The 24,488-nt window shown below is 35.2% G+C and overlaps 1 protein-coding gene and 1 long non-coding RNA gene across 21 annotated transcripts in view; one reads left to right on the top strand and one right to left on the bottom strand.

Annotated features, from left to right (window-relative positions):
- LOC123797797 (uncharacterized) overlaps positions 1–5,695 on the bottom strand; it is a 144,087-nt gene extending 138,392 nt beyond the window's left edge. For all 6 annotated transcript variants that reach the window (XR_006781075.2, XR_015725765.1, XR_015725766.1 and 3 more), the window contains exon 1: positions 5,618–5,695. This is a non-coding gene — a long non-coding RNA (uncharacterized LOC123797797). The remainder of the gene's footprint in view (positions 1–5,617) is intronic.
- Positions 5,696–5,828: 133 nt separating this feature from the next.
- EMC2 (ER membrane protein complex subunit 2) overlaps positions 5,829–24,488 on the top strand; it is a 540,022-nt gene continuing 521,362 nt past the window's right edge. For all 15 annotated transcript variants that reach the window (XR_015725757.1, XR_015725760.1, XR_015725759.1 and 12 more), the window contains exons 1-5: positions 5,829–5,915; positions 12,191–12,304; positions 12,808–12,872; positions 15,505–15,590; positions 21,110–21,167. Coding sequence is in view for 2 of the 15 variants with exons in the window: in XM_045805790.2 (XP_045661746.1) it covers positions 5,876–5,915; positions 12,191–12,304; positions 12,808–12,872; positions 15,505–15,590; positions 21,110–21,167 (363 nt within the window). In the remaining 13 variants the exon portion in view is untranslated. The remainder of the gene's footprint in view (positions 5,916–12,190; positions 12,305–12,807; positions 12,873–15,504; positions 15,591–21,109; positions 21,168–24,488) is intronic.

Genomic DNA, 24,488 nt, shown 5'->3' with positions numbered 1-24,488 from the left:
GATTATACTTCAATTAAAAAAATAATTTTAGGGGCACCTGCGTGACTCAGTTGGTTGTGTCTGCCTTCGGCTCTGGGGAGTCTGCTTTTCCCCCTGCCCCTTATCCCGCTCATGTCCTCTCTCTCAAATAAATAACATCTTAAAAAAAAAAAGAATTTTAACTACAATTTAAAAAATTATGTTACATATGTTTAAAAAATATTTGAGATTGTGGTGCTTCTGCAGGTATGAGATAGAGATAGATGAAGCTGGTAGAATGGATTTAGGGGTTGGGCAGTTTTCTTAGTGGAATTCTGCCAGGAAACTGGTCTTTTCCCCAAACAAATCCATGGGGTTGACTAAGTACACCCTCCTATGTGCAAAAAAGCATATGACTTTGACCTGAAAGATAAGATGGACATTTTGTGTCTGGTGTTGCTATTGGCATTTAAGTGAATTCTGCCCAAGAGTGGTCAGCATGACCATAGAAAGAAAAAGATGACCAGTAAAGGAAATGAACTTGTGGCCTGATGGCAAGGGTAAGATACATCAGAACTACAGGTCTGAATAAACAACTTAAGGCACTTGAGGCTAGAGTGATGCTAACAAATCACAGAAGAGAGACTGTAGAAAAATGAAAATTATTAATTGTAACAGAATAACATGTATTTAGAAAAAATGTATGTTAATATTCAGTATATACATTTTTAAAGATTTTATTTATTTATTTATTTGAGAGAGAGAGAGAGAGAGAGAGAGCGAGCACAAGCAGGGTTGGGAGGAGGGCAGCGGGAGAGGGAGAAACAGACGTCCTGCCAGGAAATATTATGACGCAGGGAGCCCTACACAGGACTGGACGCAGGACTCCATCCCAGGACCCTGAGATCACAGTCTGAGCTGAAGGGAGATGCTTAACTGACTGAGCCACCCAGGCGCCCCAATATTCAGTATATTTTTGTGTGAGCTTACCCATAATGCAATTTATTTCTTGTGAATAAATACTTTTTTGAACATTTTTCAAGTAAAGTATTCAGTTATAGTTCTACTGTAGAAAATGGAGTCTAATTGGGCTCCATAAACCATCAGGTCACTGTGATAGTTCATAGACCCTCCTGGATGTTTGGTACACAAAAGGAATATTTACAAAAATACAGTTTTGCACAAAGACTGCTACATATACACAGATGTATGTGTGTATGAGAACAGAATATACACTTTGGAGAAATTAAATAAATATCATTTGAAAAAGTAGACTTTTAAGTATGGTTATAAATCTTAAAAAGAAACAGCTCTAATTTATTGTTCATGTGGGAGAAATTCTGGGTGTACTCTTTCTGGATGTACTTTCCTTTTCACTGTTACAACTATGGCACAGAGGGGTAATTATCAGTTTGTGAATTCTGTGAAAGGACCAAAGTGATCTCACTGGAAAGGTTTCCCAGAGACTCTCCTTTGCTTTCTAAAATAATATAACTGGATGTGAAATGAACTGCCGGCACATTTTAAAACATATATTGCAAATGATGGCAAAGTTGGAAAAACTAGAAGTGCCTAAATGCTATAGTTGTGCCAGCAAATGGGGTATAGGCTCTTGTGTTTGGCGGGTGGGACATATCAAATTATATAATCTTTTAAAAATGTAATAAAAAATATTCAGAAGGTTTCTAAAACAACTCCCTGTTAATCTGGCTTTTGGTAAATAAAACTCTAAGGAAAACTTCCTTCCAAATGTGAATGTGTCACAGTGAAAAATCTATCGACATGGAATGAAGATGAAATAAGTAATATTTTCCCTTAAATACAAAGGGATTTATGGCTATGATTCACTAATTAGAAACAATAACATGATTTAAAAGGTATAGTAAATTTTATATGAGACTTGTAGTGAGACCAATTTACTTTCATGGATAATTGTCACAGTAAATAGAGGTTATAAACTGTGCTACATAATGTGGAATATTTTAATTCAGTATGATTAAGACAGAACAAAGCAAACAGTAGATTCTAAATAATGATGACGATGTTGGATATTGCAAAATCAATTCAAATGGTATTTTGCTGTCTTGTTAAATGATGTCCATTTTGTAAATGCCATGTTTATTACATCTAAAAAGTTGCTTTAGTCTTTCATAATGTCTGAAGATATTAATTGAAGTAAGTAAACTTTGACCATAAAAGAGAAGCACTCCAAAGGGCTTTGTAGGCCAATATGGCTTGATAAATAAAGCTTAACCCACCTCAAAGATAATGTAGGCTTATTCAAAGTTATTCCTTTCTGACTCTAATTCATTCTGACGTATTAGCATTCTAACTATTCAAACATAAGCTTGTAAAAAAAAATGAAAGCATGTCATAGACCACATTCATATGCTTTTTTCATTGTTTTACTGAGACCATTAAATGAGATAGTTATTTCCCATGATGTCTAACATGGCATAATCTAATATTTGGCTGCTTGGATATTTCCTTGATACTTGTCACCAATACTGGGCAGTGTTCAATCAGAGAAATTGGATTAAATATTTTTAACATACATGAATGAAAATTTTTTCAAAGTAGTGAGAGATAAAATTTTGAAAATATTTTATAAAAGTAGATTTATAGAAAGTATGATTGATGTTCATGTTTTCAGGGTTATGATTTTATCTATAGAAGATATTTCATTTTTTATTTACACTTATAATTACATTATAAAATGTTAAAGAAAAATAAAGACGTTTTGTTACTGATATACCAGTTTTTTCCTGGCCTGAGGAGGGCAAGTTTTATTAGACACCCGCAATGTTACAATATGTAAACATACAGTCACTTTCCCCACTTCAGAAATTATTGGTAAAAAATTTTCCCTTAAATATATTTTTCCTGTAAATAGTTCATCTTTTATCTATGATTTAAACAGCATACTTCCTTCATATGTATTTCCCATCTTTGCTACCTACTAGTGGCAAGAACTTGAGCAAACCATTTTACTTCAGGGCCTCAGATTAGGAAACATATACAAAGTCCATTTGTTTTTCAAAGTATGGGCATTACCCCATTAATAGGTTGCAACTAGTGTTTTTATAAAAAAAGTGAAATTGAATCAATTTGAATAGAAAATATAGAGGGTAAATACATCATAAGGCTAGTTTTTTTTTGGTTTCAGTTTTATATATACGTATGCATGCTGTGTGATGTAAAATGTCTTCCTTCATATAGGTTGCAGGCAAAGAAGTTTGAAAAATATAGTTCTAATGATTTATAAATACTGTCTAAGTAAAAAATGAAATCATTCTAGTTTCCAGCTCAGAAATTCTGAAAATGACCTCCTTTAACATACTGTCGTATTAAGACTTTATAAATAAATGAATGAATGAAATACCGAATAAATGTACAAATGAAACCATCCCAGGCCTCGCACTTCGCTCCTCCATTCCCATGGAAGTACTAGTCCTTTGGCTATATATACTGCTTACATGCTGATGACTCCCAAATTCTCCCCTGAGATCCAGTTCTGCTTTCTTGACATATTCACTTAGATAGCTAATATGCATCTCTAACTTAACATATCCTGAAGAGAACTCTGGGTTCCTGCCACCATGCCCCCAACTTGACCTTCCCCACTGCAGTTGATGAAACTATTCACCTAGTTGCACAAACTAAAATTCTAGGAAGTATTGTTGATTCCCCACCCTATATGCAGTCTGTCAGCAATTCTGTATTCTACTTCCAAAACTTCCCGCACTTAACATACTGTCGTATGGTTTACTGCCTGAGAGACACTAGCAGCTAGTTATAAGGGCATTTAGCTGAAATGACTAGAGAATATTTACTCCCTTAATTAGTTGTAACTAACAATATCCATTGTAAGTATTTAAAAGGCACCTCGTTGGGCTTTCACCACCTCAAAAAATCCAACAAAATGTTAGGGATAAACAATTTAATACAAATATTAATTTGTAGATGTATGTCACAAATACATATGCCACATACTGTGGTAAGGGGCTGGGGATGTAAAATGAACTGGTATAGTCTCAAACTGACTATGTTTAAAATTTTTAGGAAAATGTTAGATATAAAAAGAGAACATCCTATCCATAATCAGGGAGAAGAGATCATATGTGCCCTACTATGAAATATTATCCTAATAATCACTAACAGAAGTTGTTATTTTTTGAGTATCTAATTCACTCATTCAATAAACATTTACTGTATGCCAGGTGTTTTTCTAGGTTGGATGTTCCAAGGTTAAAATGACAAAGTCCATACTCTCAAGGAAATTATATAACAATGAAAAATACAGAAAATAAGTAAACAAAAGAAATCAAACTGGTAAGTGTCATAACAATGTAATAGGCATTAACTAGGAGCTACTTGTTATTGGATAGTCAACAAAGGCCCCCCATATAAGTAGATAGTAGTTTTAAGTAAAACTGAGATATAAAAAACAAAAAGAAAAGAGCCAAAGATATGGAGAAGAACATTCCAAGAAAAGGGATAATGGGCAAATGCTACCCAAAGCAGATAGGAGCTTGAAATGTTTTAGGAATAGGAAGTAGGTCAGAATGGCTGGAATCTAGTGAAGAAAGAATGGTAGATGATTTAAGAGATGTAGGAGAGAGCCACACTGGTTAAAGCCCTGTGAACTGTGGTAAAGTGTTTAGAGTATATTTTTATTGCCTGGAGGAGTCATTTGAGGGCCACAGGCAAAGGACTTCTGTAGTCTGATTTTTTTTTAAGACAGTAGGGGGACTGTATAGAAAATAGATTTTACACAGCAGGAATGAAACTAACATGGTTAAGGGGCTATTAAGGTGAGAGATGGTTGTGGCTTAAAATGAAGTAGTAGCAGTGGAGATATAAATAGATTTTGGGAAAGTTTTGGAAGTAGAATACAGAATTTGCTGACAGACTGCATATAGGGTGGGGAATCAACAATACTTCCTAGAATTTTAGTTTGTGCAACTAGGTGAATAGTTTCATCAACTGCAGTGGGGAAGGTCAAGTTGGGGGCATGGTGGCAGGAACCCAGAGTTCTCTTCAGGATATGTTAAGTTAGAGATGCATATTAGCTATCTAAGTGAATATGTCAAGAAAGCAGAACTGGATCTCAGGGGAGAATTTGGGAGTCATCAGCATGTAAGTAGTATATATAGCCAAAGGACTAGTACTTCCATGGGAATGGAGGAGCGAAGTGCGAGGCCTGGGATGGTTTCATTTGTACATTTATTCGGTCTTTCATTCATTCATTTATTTATAAAGTCTTAATGCGTTTTCAAATCTAGAGTGGCAGACAGTGATTCAGATCGGCAAGGAGACAGTCATGTGAACAGTAAGAAGTCCTCGGTCACACACACATAATGTGCAAAGACAGAATCCCGCTTAGTCCCTCACAAAGATTTTTAAAAAAATTTGGAGTGTATCAGTCTAGTCGAACATTCAAAGGAAAATGGAAAGCAAATCCCACTAAGGAAGGAGGAAAGTTGGGAGCAAATAAAGGATTGGAGAAGAACGTCACGTAGCGCATGAAGAGAACAAGGTACTGATTAGGGAGTGGGAAGAGAATGAATACACCTATATAGAAAAAAATGAAAAACTGGAAGTTGCGCATATTAAAAAAAACCAGCATCTGCTAAAAAATCCCTGATAAAACAGTCACCTCAAACCACGCCGGCTCCACCTTCCAGCGCCTAGCCACGGCGTCCTCACAGTCCAAGAACGCTGCTCACCGCCCAACTCGCCCCGCCCCCTTCCCCAACAGCCCCTCCGCAGAGCCGCGTGCACGTGCGCAGCGATTCCCGCCCCCTTCCCTCTCTCGACCAATGAATAGTGGTGTCGTAATTCGCCACCGCCCGGTCGCAGGTCACGTGACGGTGTCTCCCTGCCCTCTCGTTCCCTGCCTCCAGGTTCTGAGAAGATGGCGAAGGTCTCAGAGCTTTACGATGTCACTTGGGAAGGTAACTGCGGCGGGGCGGGCGCGGAAAGACCAAAAGCCTTGGGAAGTGTTTCGGCAGTACCTGCTTCCCGTGGAGACGTGGATTCTCCGGTCTGTCTTGTGCACTGGAGCTCCCTCTGGACGGGCCAAGCTGAGGTGGTGGCTATGGTGGAGGCTGAGGCTGACCCCTTCCTTGGCCCGGCCTCCGAGTGGAGTCTGCGATGTTCCCCACCGCTTGTGCTCATCGACAGACTGACCCACGTACCTCTGCGCCAGTACAGTGGCCCAGGGTAGCTTCCATTTTAAGGCGGGAGGGCTGTCACACATTTCATGTGGCTGCTGGGCGGCGCGGAGGAGGCGAGATAGTTACCTGCTGAAGCTTCCCTGCAGCCAAGAAATACAGGACCTGTAAGGCCTTTTATTAAGTGCTGTGTAAAGGTTACAACTCTGTTCAGTAAAGGCCTGTGAAAGATCCATGAACAAATCTGATTTTTCTACGTGCCACTTTACCTTTCGTTCTCTGCAAAACTGGGTCTCTGAATTCTCCTCTTCAATATTCGCTGCCCCACTGCCCCTCAAAACACAGACTCGGAACACAACTTTCGTCTCACTTTCTGCCAGTAATTCTTTTTCTGAAAGGGAAGATAACTGGTTATCTTGGTCATATGCTCAAGTGTGGTGGACTTCTTTTCCCATCCTACTTCAATCTAAGGTGGAGTGTGTTCTTTAAATCTGGAAGCAGCCAAACTTTGAACCACTTCTATGAGATTTTTCTCTTCTTAAAAACTTGAGTGGGAAGCATGGTTAAGAGAAGGGCCTCGAGTTTCTTGTACAATTGAAATTTCTATTCCCATCATTTAACAGTAGACTTTAATAGATTATTTGTTTAGTGAATGCCTTCTTCAGATATTTAAACAATGACCTAATAACGCGTGGACTGAAAGTTATATTGATCATTTAATGGTGAATGCATCTATCCAATATTACAAAATTGCAAACACATATGGGAAAAGGTAAAATTCCGTTATACTTGAACTGAATTCAATAATTTATCATTGATTTTGTGGCCTCTAGCTCACTGTGAACGGTATTTCTACCTGTATTTGGGGAATTCATTGTATTAAACAAAAGTATTAAGTGCTTAATGCTAGATCTTGGGTATGTTAGACTAAGTAACACACAGTCCTTACTTTTAAGGAGTTCACAGTCTAATGAAGAGGACAGACTTGTAAAATACATAGTTTTAAAAGATTTGTGTCAGGATATATTTTTAAGCCAGATGGTAGATATGTGGATGTTACTTTTAATGCTTTTTAAAAAATGTTTCAAATATTTCATAGTCTTTAGAAAGTGCTACTTTGAAGGTATATTCAGTATAGGTTTCTTAGATGGTAGGAACAAGTAGATGTGTAATTATCAGACCTACCAGCAGACAAGGTGATTTAACTAGGCAACTTGGACCTTACCCTGTGGGTATTCTAAAGGGGAGTGGATTTAGAATAATATTTACTGGGGCGCCTGGGTGGCACAGCGGTTAAGCATCTGCCTTCGGCTCAGGGCGTGATCCCGGCGTTGTGGGATCGAGCCCCCCATCAGGCTCCTCCCTGGGAGCCTGCTTCTTCCTCTCCCACTCCCCCTGCTTGTGTTCCCTCTCTTGCTGGCTGTCTCTATCTCTGTAGAATAAATAAATAAAATCTTTAAAAAAAAAAAAGAATAATATTTACTACTTCACAAGTATGTTTGGACAAAAGAGAAAGCATGTTAAAGTGCTTTGAAACTATTAAGTGCTTTATAAAAAAAGATGTTCTAGGTCCTGCTCATGTCTCCAGCTTTATCTTAACTATTTCCTCTTTTACTCTATGAGCTGAATTGTTGAATTCCCTAAATGTGTTCTACTCCTCTTTGTCTTAGGGCTGGACAGATGCTGTTTCTTCCAGTAAGAGTGTTTTCCCTTTCTTGCCCTACTCTTGCTACCATTATATATTCTATTAGAATTTCCCTCAAAGGTCACATACTTCAGAGAGCCTTCTTTGACCACCCTACCCTATCCCACCCCTAAAATTTTTTAAAAAGAAAAAACAACGAAAGCAAAATGTACTCTTGGCCCTTTAACTCTGTGTCCTCATACTATTGAAGTACTTATCCAATTTGTTAAGTTTTAAAATTTTGTCTCCTAGAATGAAGAGAGGAACGAGTCGTATCTTGTTCTTGTGCTAGACATTTTGGATTTGCTCAGTCGTCATTTGTTGACAAAGTGAATTGTTAATGGCATTAATAATAAACATTAACAAATTGTCACAAAAGACTATAAGCCTTTTTTCGAGTATTGAAAAACTTTCTGTAGTATCTTAGGTAGACTTAGGCACCTCACTTTACTAATAAGATATAGTATGCTTATTTGTAAAATGAAGGTTTCAGTCCTTTTCAGAATCGAAGTTCTATTTTAGGGGACTTTTAAAGAGTGTTCTAGATTTTTGTTTCGGAGACTTACAGTAACAAATTTTTAGGATGTTAGAGGGTGATAGAGGAGTCTTACAGATAGTTTTTTGTTTAGATTTTTTTGGGAGGGCGTGTCATTTGGAACTGTGTCCTTAAGAATTCCATTGAATTCTCATCATGAGTTAAGGTTGTGGAAATGGCTTTTTCAAAAAGTACTGTAATTCTTGTGATAGGAAAATTTATCATGTTTATAAAAGACCCATATAGTAAGTCTAACACTCTTCTAATCTTTTGGGCTCTATAAAAAAAGTAGAATATATGGTTTACTTATTCAACCAGCTGAAAATTAGTGATGTTTGTTAGAGGAGTTACTACTTAGGAGTTTGGAGGTGGGAAAGAGAGTTGTAAGAAGGGTATAGCCAAGTTTCTCAAAAATAGGATATTTGACCAGGATATAGACAGGACGTCTAGCACAATGCCTGGCCTGTAATAGGCACTAAATGCATATTTGTTGGAAAAATACTTATAAAAATGCTTACTGTCTCTACTTTCTCTTAATTCATTTCTTCAAACAACATAATTTGGTTTCCATGCCGTCTCATTCCAGTAAGGTTTCTAGGGTGACCTAATGCCAGGTTGTTGCAGATCACTCCATGAAACATTCTTTCCTTGGTTTCATAATAACATTAAGGGCCTCCTCTTCCTTTTCAGAACTTTCCTTTGTGAGTTTTTGACATCCATTTGCTCCTTGATTTTTAGTGTGCCTAATGGTTCTTTTCTTAGCACTCTACTTAATCTATTATTGGTGGTTATTAAACCTGAGATCAATAGAATCCTGACTGATGAAAGGATAAGTTTTATGTGGTCTTTGAATTCACTGAAATTGTATGTAAAATTGAGTATATGTAAACATGTACATATTTCTGGGAAAAGAGGGTTCAAAGGTCTCATCCGCCTCAAAAAGTCTAAAATTAAAAGGTTAGATGCCTTCTGTGGGTGATCTCATTCACACCTAGCTTTAACTATTAGCGTATATATTAAATAACATGTTAATTAAATACACATCTGGAGTACTTTGCACCAGGCGCTATTCCAGTTCTTGAGGATACAGTGCTAAACAAGACAGGCAGGATCCCAGATCTCATGGAACATACCCTGAGATTTCACTTCTAAGCTAAAGATCCATACTTACGGATATGTATATGTTTTGTGAAGGTGATTTTTTTCAACGTGAGAGGTAGATTGATGCCTTGAATGCTAGCCTGATTTGGGTTCAGCATATGGGCAGAGGGTGAAATGTTATGGATAAGATCTGTAAAACCCTAAATAATTTATATTCCCAAGACACTTATTCCTCTTTTAAAATAATCTGTGAGGTTGGGGCACCTGGGTGGCCCAGCTGGTTAAGCGTCTGACTCTTGGTTTTGGCTCAGGTTGTGATCTCAGGGTGATGAGACTGCGTCTTGGGTCAGCCTCTGTGCTCAGTGCGGTGGCTGCTTGGGTTTCTCTCTCCATCTCCCTCTGCCCCTCTCCTCTAAAGTGCACTCTCTCTCTCTCTCTCTCTCTTAAATAAATCTTTAAAATAATCTGCCAGGTTGAAAGTGAATGTGGATTCAAGACTGTAAGTGAACCATGGTATAGGGGATAGAGTTTGAGTTTTGAGAACCCATGCTGTGGATTTAAAGATAACATATGTTGTGATATGATAAGGGATGTGTATTTGTTTTTTGTCCCCAGTTCCTGTCACAGAGCTCCTAAACTCTTGAAATTTCCTAAATGATAGGGTTGATAGGAACAGCTTTTGTTTTATTTAGTCTTTTTTCTGGGTTTCTGACACAGAGCCTCTAAGATCTTTGGAGTTTCTAGAATGATAAGAGTATCTTTTTGTCTGCTAATGAGATGATTGGTAGCTGGTTGCTTCCGGTTGGGGGCTGATCATCCAAAAGACAGGGCAAGGTTAAAAGGTTGGAACTTTAGTCTCATTCCTTGACTTACTGGGAGGGGAGATCATCTGGAGATAATCATGCTGGTGGAATGAAATCCCCATAAGCCCCCTTAAGCTATGGTGTTTGGAGAGCTTCCAGTTTGTAAGCACATCAAGGTACTGGGATGGTGACTCCCTTGGAGAGAGCATGGAAGTTCCTCTGCTTCCCTCTCCTCCCCGCCCCAGTTTGCCTTGTGTAGCTCTTCCGTTTGGCTGTTCCTGGGTTGTATTTTTTGTAAGAAACCCATAATAATAAGTGAAGCACTTATCTGAGTTCCTTGAGGCATTCTTGCAAACCTAAGGAGGAGGTTGTGAGAACTCCCAATTTTTTTTTCTTTTAAGATTTTGTTTATTTATTTGAAAGAGAGAGACAGAGATTACAGAGGCAGAGGGAGAGGGAGAAGCAGCCTTGCCACTGAGCAGAGAGCCTGATGCGGGGCTTGATCCCAGAACCCTGAGATCATGACCTGAGCTGAAGGCAGACGCTTAACCAACTGAGTCACCCAGGCACCCCGAACCCCAGACTTTATAGCCAGTTGGTCAGAAATACTCATGGCCCTGACTTGTGATTGCTGTCTGAAGTGGGGGCAGTTTTGTGGGACTGAGCGATTCACCTGTGGGTTATGAATGACCTACCCTTTTTTTTTTTTTTTTCTTTTTTTCAGTCTGCTCATTTCCTCTTCAGCCTTGTAAGATTCAGTTCAAGGTTATTTCCTGTGCGGAGTGAGAACTAAAGCTGATTTCTAGTTGTCAGAAGGAATTAACTGTGTTAATTTGATTTTCTAAGACCATTTATTATCTATTTTTGTCTTGGATTTTTGTTCTGTTTTTTGTTTGTTTGTTTGTTTTTTAGACTTTGAGCTATAGGGACTCAGATAATGCATATGAAAGTAGTGAAAATCCCTTGTGCTTCTTTTATACTTATTCTCTAGGGGCCTAGCATATTGTTTATTTAACTCATGTTCAACAACAATTTAGCTGTTTAAATCTGTAGAAGGAAGAAGTTGGTACTTTAGATGAGTAAATATGTCAGATTTTCAGAGGTAAGAGGAAGAAAGCATGTATGTGATTGGTGAATTGGACAGTTCATTCTACCATAACTATATGAAAAAGATCTTTTGTTTATTGGATTAGGTACTCTTTCTTTTTCCTTGTTATTATTTTTGCTGTTGTCAATATGTTGTTCATTAACACTCCTCAGCTTCCACTTGCTTTATAATATGCAAAATTGTTCTTGTGACTTTCTTGTTTGCTAGTGCTTTTTACCTTATTCTACGTTCTTCTTTTCATTTCTTATTGTGTATACAATCAAAAGATTTCCTTTGTTCTGAATCTTTCGCTGTTTATTTTCTTGCATGTTTCTGTATCTTTATACATTATATGTGTTTTTGTAATGTTAATAAAGAAGTTTTGTGCTGATTGCCTAATATGATCCCCTGATTATGAAATTTTACATTTTTGAGTGAGTAGGAGCTTCAGGAATACTTTGGATTTTTGAGATTTCTATGTATAATTTTATGTGTTTTTTTTTTTTTTCCCTGGGAAAATTATCCCTAGCTTTTATCAAGTTCTGAGAGTTGTCTGTAACTTCAAAGAAGTTAGGATCCATAGTTGCTTTAAAGGGTTAGAGGATCTTTGTAGTGGACCAATGCTGTTCACTACTTTTATAGTTGTAACATCAGTTGTAACGTCTTTTTAATCTTCTAAAGGATGTTTTGCTCTTCTTAAATTGATTTTCTGCTTTATGAATTTTGACATACCATAGTCTTATATTAGTGTGACTTTATTTTCTCTACCTGAGAAGTTGATTTCAACTTCATTATCAATTTTTCCCTGCTCAAATATATATGTAATAACAAACTTTATTTTTTCAGAAATGCGAGATAAAATGAGAAAATGGAGAGAAGAAAACTCACGAAACAGTGAGCAAATTGTGGAAGTTGGAGAGGAATTAATTAATGAATATGCTTCTAAGCTTGGAGATGATAGTAAGTTCTTTATTCATGCTCAGCTCGTGTTCTGTTTTGGTTTTTAGTTTAGTTTTTTTTTTTTTTTTAACCATCTTTCTATTATGTTTTTTCTGCTGTTTATACCAATCTATGATTTGTCCCTTTTTAAAAAAAACTTCTCAGGATGTCTAATGATGCATTATTTTGAGAAGGATTTCTAATTGCTGATTGCAGTGAAGCAATCAAATAGGCATTTTTGTTTTAAAGCTCACAGGGCTATGGTCCTGGTCTGGTCAAAATGTATTTTATAAAGAATTTTTTAGAATAAAGTATTAAATAATAGTAGATTTTTTAAAACCTTATAAGATATTAAAATATTTTACATTATTGAAAGCATATGAGAATGCTTTCTTAATTCTAGATATGCAATAAATCAATTTTCAATTGAAAGTAATGTTCTGTAAAATATCAGAAACAAGAAGAATAATTTCTATTGGGAGATTTTTACATTAAATTCAGTTTTTTTCTCTTTCTGTGTCTAGTTTGGATCATATATGAGCAAGTGATGATTGCAGCCCTAGACTATGGTCGAGATGACTTGGCATTGGTAGGTATTCAAACTAATTATATTTTATTTTATTTTAAATTTGCTATATGAATTATAAGCAGCTAAGACTTAGTACATGGCTTGTATTTGAATGCTTTTATAGGTCATTTTCAGTGCTACTCTTAAGAGTAGGGGAGACTAGGTACTTTGGGACAGGGAATGTTCTTAAATCTTTTAATAATCTTGGCAAGTATTTAGTATCCCAGTTTTACTGAAGAAGTTAAATTAGTTGGTAGGGTTATCCACTTAAGAGGTGAACTATGCTATTATAGAGTTTAAAATAAGAAACAGTTTAAAACAAGTTTATCATTTGGGTTGTTGAATGACTTTCATAACAGAGAGTCACTGATTTACAATGATTTGACTTACAATTTTTCAACTTTATGATGGTGTGAAAGTAATACACATTCAGTAGAAACTATACTTTGAATTTTGATTTTTTCCCAGGCTAATGATAGGTGGTATGATACTTTCTCATAATGCTGGGCAGTGACAGTGGGCTGTACCTTCCAGTCAGCCATGCAATCACAAGGGTAAACAACTGATAAATTTATTACCATTCTATACCCATACAACCATTCTGTTTTTCACTTTCAGTACAGTATTTAGTTAATTAAATGAGATAGTTGATACTTTATTATAAAATAGGCTTTGTGTTAGATGATTTTGCTCAACTATAGCCTAAAGTAAGTGTTCTAAGCATGTATAAGGCAAGCTAGGCTAAGCTATGCTGTTCGGTAGATTAGGTGTATTAAATGCATTTTTGACTTTCAATATTTTGAACTTACCAATGGTTTATTGGGATGTGACCTTATATGTGGAAGACCTATACATAATGTTATTAAATACTCTTTTGCAATGTTATAAATGTATCTCTTAAATTATTAGAAAATCCTAACGTGCAGAACATGACTTAAAATACTAATACTGCTTTTAAAATAAAAGAATGATGATAGCTGTATTTTTGAACACTCGTGATAGGCACTGTGCTAAATGCTTTATATCATACTTATTTAATCTTCAGTTATTTCTTAATTTGATTTGTGCCTGATACTATCATTATACTCATTTTCTAAATCAAGAAGTGGAGGTGGAGGTTTTGTTTGTTATGTTGTTCTGTAATCGTGAGTTCTTAAGTACTACTTCATGATACTTCCTCATTTAAGCCAAAAAGAAAGTACATGTGAACAGAAAGTAGAAATACCAGGAGAACATATGCATATCTGAATTAGCATTGTTTTTTTCCAAGGTAATTATGTTATTTTGGCTATACATCTAATTTCAGTGGAGCTGCTAGTAGTAAAAAAAAAAAAATTCCGTAAAACCTTTTAGATTACCTTCAGAACCTATGCGATTGTCTGTCTATTTATTTATTTATCTATTTAAGGGGGGAGGGTAAGAGGGAGAGGGAAAGAGAGAGAATCTCAAGCAGGCGGTATGCTCAGTGCAGAGCCCAATCTGGGGCTCGATCCCATGACCCTGAGATCATGACATGAGCTGAAATCACGAGTTGGGCGCTTAACCAATTGAGCCCTGAAATAGTCTTTTAAATATTCACAGAGGTGGCAGCTTACATCTTAAGGGAAATATTGAGTTGTTTTTTAAGTAGCCAGATGCCATTTGATAAAGTAGATCAAATTAGATAATACTGATAATCAAAGCAGGAGATCAAATTAAATGGTAGCTTTTTTGGTAATGCAGTATTTTTTTTGATGTTCAGAATTTCTACACAGCTTGATTGACTAAATGGTATGAGTTTTGTGTAGTGTCAGAGAAATAAGCGAACATCATCTTCAGTTTTGACTAACTTGAATATTTTTCTTAGTGTGGCAGATTTTTAGCCAAATACTTGGAAGCTATACTTCCAGATCATGTTATAACTTGATTACTAATTAATAGTTTCTTCACTACTGAAAGGTATTTTTTGATCACTTATGCTTTGGGGCACTAGAATGGACCATTTTTATAATTCCTTAACATTCTGGTGCTTCCAAGACTCTTAAAATCTTCCTGTGTTGCTGAGAACATAGTTGGTGCTCAAAATACTTGTTTGTTTATTTATTGAAGTTGTTGGGTGAATTTTGGATATCTCCCAAAAGAGATTGGTACTCTATAGATTTGGTGTCAGTGTTTTATGACCCCAAATCATGGTATGTGTACTGACAAATGATTGATTAATACATGATTTCAGCAGGGCAAACAGTGTTACAGTATTTCTGGGACTTGAGAGTACTGCCAGAGAGCTTACTTTTTATCAAGAGAATGCTTAGATAATAGAAACTAAAAGCCAGGAAGTTGTTATAAATGTTTAAGTTCGGCCTAACACATTATGAAGGAGGAGTAATGTGGCAGTATCTGAAGAGTTATTAGTGTATCCCATGACCTGCTTATTTTCCCAGTTAAGAGCATGATCAGTGTCTGAGAACTGATTATTGCTCCCACTGTAATTTCAGAGTTCTTCTTTTATGCCATGATTCGTTACCAATTAATTTCACTTCATGATGTTAGAGTACACTAATGAAATGATTTAAGAAGATACATTGAAGACTATATAGGCCATTCCTTGTAGCCCATTTAGTATATGTAATGTAATTACTACTCTTTAAGTCTTTTTTACCAATTATTTTTTCAGTTTTGTCTTCAGGAATTGAGAAGACAGTTCCCTGGCAGTCACAGAGTCAAGAGACTAACTGGCATGAGATTTGAAGCCATGGAGAGGTAAGTGAATCTTAAAAATAGTATAATCCCATTTTAAAATGGCAAACATGGGGTCTGGATAAAAGGTCCTCCTACCCCCACGGCAACATCAGTAATTGTGCAAGATCTTTTGCTGCTGAGTTTCAGAATAGTGTCAGAGTGCTTCTCAGCATAAATCTTGCCAGTTACTCCCAATAAATAGGATTTGACGTAGGAGTGCAATTCATTTACCATCTCTGGCCTAGTGAAATGGGATAGTGTTTTGGAGTAAGGATTGGTTTTATATCCTGTTTCTAAGATTTATTAGTTGTTTATCTGACACATTATTTAACTTATTTAAGCCTTTTAGCCTTATTCCTCTGCAAAATGAGAATATTATCAACTTACCAGGGTTGTTTGGGAATTAGTAATGACCTCTGTGTAGAACCCTTTCAGGCATTCAAGGTATAGAAGTTATTATTTTTTTAATGAGATATAGTTGACATTGTATTAGTGTCAGGTGTATGAAATGATCTGATATTTATGTATATTGTGAAATGATTACCACAATAAGTTTAGTAAACATCCATCACCATACATTGTTATAATTTTTTTTCTTGTGAGAACTTCTAAGATTTACTCTCTTAGCAACTTTCACATACACAACACAGTATTGTTAACTATAGTAACTATGCTGTACATTATATCCCGAGGACTTATTTTATAACTGGAAATTTGTACCTTTTGAGCATTGTTACCTATTTTGCCCACCCCCACTGCCCACCTCTGGCAGCCACTAATCTGTTTTCTTTTTCTATGAGTTTGTGTTCTTTTTGATTCCACATATAAGTGAGATCATGTAGTATTTGTCTTTCTCTATTACATTTAGCATATGCCCTCAAGGTCCATCCAAGTTGTTATAAATGACAGAATTTCTTTCTCTTTTATGGCTGAATAATATTCCATTATATCAGACTTATTTATCCACTCATCTGTCAGTGGGCACTTAGGTTATTTCCATGTATTGGTTATCACAAATAATGCTGCAATGAACATGAGGTTGGAAATATCTTTTCAAGATAGTGATTTTGTTTCCTTTGGTTAAATACCCAGATGTGGAATTGCTGGATCAAATGGTAGTTCTATTTTGAATTTTTTAAGGGACCTCCATACTGTTTTTCATCCCATGACCTGTCTGTGCCAATTTACATTCCCATAAGCCGGGCACAGGGGTTTCCTTTTCTCTGCGTACTTGCCAAAATTTGTTGTGTCTTGTCTTTTTGATAATAACCATTCTAATATGCGTGAGGTAATAGCTTATTGTGGTTTTGATTTTCATTTCCCAGGTGATTAGTGATGTCAAACACCTTTTCATGTATCTGTTTGCCATCTGTGTCTTCCTTTGAAAAGTGTCTATTCAGTTCCTGTGCCTCTTTTTACTTAGATTTTTGTTTATTTTGCCATTGATTGTATGAGGTTTTTTTTTTTTTTTAATATGTATTGGATATTAACCCCTTAGCAGATATTTGCAAGTACCAGATGATTTGCAAATATTTTTTCCAATTCGGTAGGTTGTCTTTTCATTTTGTTGAATGTCTTCTTTGTTGTACAGAAGTTTTTTAGTTTGATGTGGTCCCACTTCTTTATTTTTGCTCTTGTTGGCTTTTGCTCTTGGTGTCAAATCTAAAAAGTCATCACCGAAACTGACATCAGGGAGCTTACTGCCTGTGTTTTCTTCTAAGATTTTTACTATTTCAGGTCTTAATGTTGACGTCTTTAATACATTTTGAGTTGATTTTTGTGTGTGGTGTAAAGATAGTGGTCCAGTTTTAATTTTTTGCACGTGGCTGTTCAGTTTTTCCAACACCGTTTATTGAAGAAACTATCCTTCTTCCATTGTATATTCTTAGCTTCTGTTTTGTAAATTATTTGGCCATGTATGTTTGGGTTTGTTTCTGGATTTTCTGTTGTTAAATTAATTTATGTGTTACATCAGTTTATGCTGTTATGCCAATACCATAATGTTTTGATTACTATACCTTTGTGATATAGTTTGAAATCAGGAAGTACAATGTCTCCAGCTTTGTTCTTATTGCTCGGGTTGGCTTTGGATATTCAAGGTCCTTTGTGATTCCGTGCAAATTTTGAGATTGTTCTAGTTCTGTGGGAAATGCCATTGGAATTTTGATAGGGATTGCACAGAATCTTTACATTATTTTAGGTAGTATGAAAATTTTACCAGTATTCTTCCAGTCCATGAGCATTTATATCTTTTGATTTTTTTCAGTTTCTTTCATCAGTGTTTTAATTTGGTGTTTTAGGTAAGACAGAGTTAACTTGTACCTCAGTTATAGTAGCTTTTAGTGAACGGAATGTATTGATAGAATTTTTTTTAACCCCTTTATTCCTTAGCTTTTGGCTTATGTGTTTATGTATATGTACAGTTTAATCTCATTGGATCGTCTCTGTAAGCAAGTGAAGGGCATAGATAAAAATAAATAAAATAGTACTATTTTACATTAGCAGAAAGTAATTTTGAATCAAAGGACAGAGGGAAGAAATCTACAAAGGATTGTTCCTGAATCAGTGTTCTACTCTAATATGACTTTTTGTTTTGTTTCAAATAGTATAAATTTCTAGACCATTCTTAAAATGTGTGAATAGCCAAACACATCCCAGAGTCCAAGATGAATGATTTTTTTTATTTTTCTGTTTTTTATTTATTTAAACTCAATTAGCCAACATATAGTACATCATTAATTTTTGATGTAGTGTTCATCAATTCATTAGTTGTGTATAACACCCAGTGCTAAGATGAATGACTTTTAAAATTAACTTGTAAAGGTTTGAGAGGTACTAGTTTCTAAAGCACACGTTTTAATAGTTACTATCCCTCTACCCACCTTCCAACCATACAAAAAAATGATATAACAATAATTTATTCTTAAATCAAGTTTTCTAAGAGATCTACTGAACTCTGATTCTTTAAGCCTTAGTCTTTAATTGAAACTTATGTAATCATTTACTCAGTAAGGTCTTGCTGTTTTTTTTTCCTGAAACAATGATTACTGTGTGTCTTTATTACATAGGACCATTAATCATTGATTCCCATACACGATTATGTGAATTAGAGTGATCTGTGGTATTTAAAAAAAATAGGTAGCTGCCTACTCCCCACTTCATTGAGATCACTGAGATTATTAGGGATGTGATCCAGATCTTTCTTTTAAAGGAAGCCCTACAGGAGAATAGACAAGTAGGTTTGAGAACATTGCTGACTAAAGGTAAATTCTTGCGGACTTTTGGTGTATTAGGATTCTCTGAAGAAACAGAACCACGAGGATTTTGCTGTACATATATAGGCGTGAGGAGGGAGGGAGGATGCACAGGGAGAGGGACAGATTTATTATGAAGCAATTATGAAGGCTGAGCAGTCCTAGAATCTGCTGTCTTCAACTTGGAGACCTAGGAAAGTTGGTGCTGTAGTTGGTTCTGAGTCCAAGTCCAAAGTCCTGAGAACCACGGAAGCCAATGGTGTAAATTCCAAACTGAGGGCAGAAGATGAGATGAGATGTCCCATCTCAAGTAGTGAGGCAGTAAAAAGGGGTGAACAACTCTTTCCTCTGCAGTTTTATTCAGGGTCTCAAGGAATTGGGTAATGTCCACCCACATTGGGGATGGCTATCTGTTTTACTGAGTCCACAGATTCAAATGCTAATCTCACTGGAAACATCCTTATAATATTTAATCTGGGCACCACATGATCATTCAAGGTGATATATCACACTTAGAAAAATTAACCATCATAGTTTTTACAGAACTTACTATTTTTAAATTATAGTAAAAATATATTTAAATTAATGTGTATAGTGGTTTTTTTTTTTTTTTTAACTCTATTTATTTGAGAGAGAGTACGCATAAGCTGGGGGTAGGGGCAGAGGGAGAAGGAGAAGCAAACTCTGCTGAGCAGGGAGTCTGACACGGGGCTTAATCCCAGGACCCTGAGATCATGACCTGAGCCAAAGGCAGTGCTTAACTGACTGAACCACCCAGGTGCCCCTATGTGTATAGTTTTTGTACAACTATAAAAACAATGTATGTTCTCTAATAAAATACCCAAAACATAGAAAACTACTAAAATTAAGATTATCATTACATTAATGAAATTAATGGTTTCCTGTCATCTTCTGTTATTCCCAGTGTGTTTTCCAGAGGTTATGTAGTTGGAAAAAGATTCCCAGAGGAGTCTCACATCCTGTGTCTTGTGAGAACCCTTGCTGTATAACATTTAATTTGTTCTTATTTATATACTTCATTATTTTATTTTATTAATATTTAATGATTTTATTTTAGGTTTCCCCATTTAGTTGCAAGTTCTTTTGAGGCTAGCATACTCCTATATTACCATGTATTTGAGGTCCAAACTAATTTTATTTGAACTACTGAAGTCTGATTGATGCTGTTTAGCCTTCATAGGGTATGAACACATTTACAAGTTAAGTCTGCTTTTAATTTTTCTCAGTTGTCTGCTACAGTTAAAATATTCTTACCTACTAGCATGATCATAATCACAAAGAGGCTTGGGCACTAAAATTGTGGGGCGGTATTCAGTTAAAAGATGTATCATTATAATGATATAGAATATTCATATATTGAATATCATTGAGAGAAAAATATAAAATTAAAAAACTCTCTTAGAAAACTTATGAATAGATCTCAAGAATATAGTTGTTGTTCCTAGTTTTAGAAACATTCCTGTGAAAGTTTTAAAACATTGTTTTTTGTTTTCTTTAAAGATCTATATCTAGAAATGGAGAAATTGATAGGAGTAGAGTTGGGGTTGTGGAAGGAATTTCAGAATCAGTTAGTTCCTTACACCCTAAACAAGATTCCCAGATATAAGAGTATATGATGTCCTTTATGTGATTTCTGATGTGTCCTTCCCCTTGATTCCCTATCACATAATGTTTATTTTGGCTTATTAGTCATATGCTGAAATATTTGATTATTTTTTTTCATTGATAAATTGTTAACTATTTCCTTAATAAGATTGTAACCCAGAGAAGTGTATTGCAGGTATATATTTAACAGGTGCTTAGTGAATTGAACTGAACCAGCTCAACTAAGAAAAGCTATCATAAGTATTCATTAAAGGAGAATTAAATCATAGATCATTTCCTTGTGAATTTGTTAAAATTAAACTTGTTCTTATGCTTTATTGGCTGTAACTCTAGGTATACCTAGGACCACAAAGGTGTCTCTTCACGTTGCTTGTTTTTACCTTTGTATTCAGGCCAAATTGAATCAGTGTATTTTTGTTCATCTCTCTTTTTTTTTGTTGTTCGTGAATTACTATATTTTTGAAGTAAGTTTTTATATAAATATACATGATTTTTTTCTGTAAAAATGATACCGTAGCAAATATCTGCTGACGTGAAGATCAGAAAAGACTTGGATTGCAATTGTAAACGCATTTAAAGTCCTGCCAGTTAAATCTTTTTCTGTATTTACTATTTGTCACTAAAATTTAATGATTCTTGCTTTTTTTTCTTTTTAAATAGATACGACGATGCTATACAACTATATGATAGAATTTTACAAGAAGATCCAACTAACACTGTAAGTTAGCTGAATTGTCCTGAAGATTGTCTAAATTTTGTTTTAAAAGGTGATATTAATTCAGTTTTTGAAATAATGGAAAAATACATACGAAACCAGGTGTTATGTTGGGCCACATTTTTAAAATAGATTTAAAACTTTTCAGTGAAATTCGACTCATAGGATATCTTATTAGAAACTAGTGGAAATTTGGAAAGAACTAATTTTATGTGTTTGCAAGAAAGCTCAGCAGAGCTCAGTGATTTTGTAATATTTTAAGTTTATGATAAATTAACTTGTTTTGGGTAGTTATATTTTAGTTGTCTCAAAGAAAAATGGATGAAGTCATCATAGTAATTGGTATATGGAATTAATAAAGATGTTTTGAGTTGATTTTGCTTTTTCTGCCTTATACTTGAATAGGAACACATATATGTACATATGTATAAAGAAGAAATATATATATATTGTGTTTCCCATATGATAACATCTTTACTTTATCCTGAGTTGAACAATATATCAGTATATTGGATGGATTATTTGTTCCAAATATACTTATATAGTATTATTTGTTTTTAAAATACCCTGAAGATTTTTTTTTAATTTTGAGAACATTTTAGTTTACTATTTTTGCATAATGGCTTTCTTCAGACTTACCTTTTTATTCAATGCAAAATTAGAGAGATTTTATATAACATGTCAGGCATTTCAATTTTTTTTTGTCCACGCACACATATCCCTGCTAAAATAAAGTCATATATTTTTTTTAAAGATTTTTATTTATTTATTTGACAGAGATAGAGACAGCCAGCGAGAGAGGGAACACAAGCAGGGGAAGTGGGAGAGAAAGAAGCAGGCTCATAGCGTAGGAGCCTGATGTGGGGCTTGATCCCATAACGCTGGGATCACGCCCTGAGCCGAAGGCAGACGCGTAACCACTGTGCCACCCAGGCGACCCATATTTTTTAAGTTTTTAAACAAAAACCAGTTTGAGTTTGTTTTGTCCTTTATAGAAGGAGATATTGTTATATTAACACAATACAAATACATGAAAGTTTTCTCTTATTTGGCAAGTATTTCATTAAAAATACACATTTTTAAAAAATCATTTAATGTATAATTGTGGATTAAAAGTTGCAGATATACTTAATAATTGAAATTAGCTATTTTACTTAATTTAAGTAAATTATTTATGCTGTATTGGGCAATTATTTAATATTGAACTGTGCAGTATTCAGTTAGCATTTATCCCAGACATTCATTGGTCATAAATCCCTGATGTCTGCTTGTCCCTTCTGATACTCCGTGGTGATAGTTAGATCTATTGCTTAAATGATAGTCTTTTTTCCGCTTTATTGAGATAGAATTGACGAGTAACATTGTGTAAGTTACACAGTGTGGTTATGTATAGTGAAATGGTTTAGATTTTTGCTTTATATTATCCCATCCCAGGGATGGGATCTTTGGAAACTTCCTAGGTCTTTTTGGAGGGAGGGCTGGAGGTGGGGAGGTAGAGGTAGATATTTGAATAGCAAGGATTTATTATTTTGTGAGGATTCTCAGCATATACAAAGTTCAGGGAAAAGTTCTGACAGAGCTGCAAGCCTACCCATTATTAAAAAAAAAAATCAAAAATAGAGCTTCTGTTGGTTTATCTACATATTTCCAATAAAAGAGTTAAAATTGGGAAGTTTTGAGTAATTTTTTTAATCTTAACTATCCTAATCACTAACCACCTGTTTTAATAAAACAGCACCCTTTTTCTTTTCCTGAAGCTTTTCCCATGTACTTATTTCAGTTATAAGACTTCACTGCAATTTCAAAGGTATTCATTTTTCATATAGGAAATCAAGTTTCTGAAAAAAGTTTGTTTCATATTTTTTTTAATACCAGGTTAAAAATCAATAGCTTTTGATTTATTTTCTTGAAATTAGGAGTCAAAACATTTTACTTCTATGTCAGTTCAAGTTGGAGATATTTTTAATAAGTTATTTCACTTTTTCAGGATCTAAGATAATATGTGATTATTTTTCTGCATTTGTAGTACTTTCCATATTCTGTAGCTCTAAAATTGACTAAAAGAAAAACCCATATGGTTTCATTCATAGACCATGTGGTAGTAACTAAGTCCCTAAGTTGCTAGGTAAACCTTTTCAAACAAGGTGACTAAAAGCTTTGCTAAATGTATTATTCTTTCATTAAATACTGTCCCTACCTAATGTCCCCTTAGTCCCTTCTGTCCTTCTGTAGATGTTTATTGAGTATCTGTCATGAGCCACCAGAATGTTGGTATTACAAAGAATAAAGACACTTTCTGTTAGTGTATCCGTAGAAAGCACTGTGGTAGACTTTGAGGGAGATAAGAAAACCATGTAAGACCTAGAACTAATTAAGTCTAGTAGGGGAAGACTTCACTTACATTAAACAGTTAAGTGGCAGCATAGAAGACATCACAGTTTCTTTTTTCAAAGCAACTGTAAAGTATTACCTCAAAGGTGGGAAAGTCTAGTTTCATCCTCATCCATAGGTATAATTCAAGCTTTTACACTGTAGTTCTTCTTTGCATTGTATAAAAGTGATCATATGACTCTATTACTGGTTTTGTGCCTCTGTGTTTCTAGATATAGAGTATAGAAATGAGGTTGTTCATTCAGGCTTTAAGGAGTTCTCCTTCCCTCTCCCATGCATTCATTAATCCTTCAAAAAAACATTTGTTGAGTGTTTACAGTATGCTTGATGCTGGGTATAAAAGAACAAATTCGACACCCACTTGACTTTATGCTTAGGGATTCAGAGTGATTTAGTGAACAGGTTATGGACTTTGAAATAGACTATTCAATTCTTAGTTACCTGCTGTGTGATTTTTGAGCCTTGCAGCTCTTGAAGGATGAATGTGGTTGAAATGAAACAAAGATGATGGACTAGGGAAAGTCCTCATATCTCATGAATGAATCCTTGGCACTATTTAAGTACCAAGTCTACCTAGGGAAGAAAGAATAAAGTGATTAGAAAGGAAGTTTTCAAATTTTCTTTAGGGAGGGTGCTGAAATGGACTCCCCCCATCTTTTTAAAAGGTTGTGAAATATTTTTTTGAAAATGTAATACATACACATGTTAAAAATTACAAACAGAAGAATATTTGAAAAATAAGTCTTTCTTCTCACCCCAATCTCTTATCCTTCTTCACTTAGGCAAACATTGTTAATAATTTCTTATGTATTCTTCCAGAGATTTTTCCCTTGTGCACACACAAATATGTACGTGTGCATCGGTGTACACCCTTTTTGACAGAGAGAGTTGTTGGAAATGCAAAAGGTGGCTTATTTACCTTGCAGTCGTTGT

The sequence above is a fragment of the Ursus americanus genome, chromosome 9 (assembly GCF_024610735.1).
Source record: "Ursus americanus isolate L20-20 chromosome 9, mUrsAme1.1.p, whole genome shotgun sequence".
Lineage (NCBI taxonomy): Eukaryota > Metazoa > Chordata > Mammalia > Carnivora > Ursidae > Ursus > Ursus americanus.
This window is presented reverse-complemented; position numbering and strand designations above follow the sequence as displayed.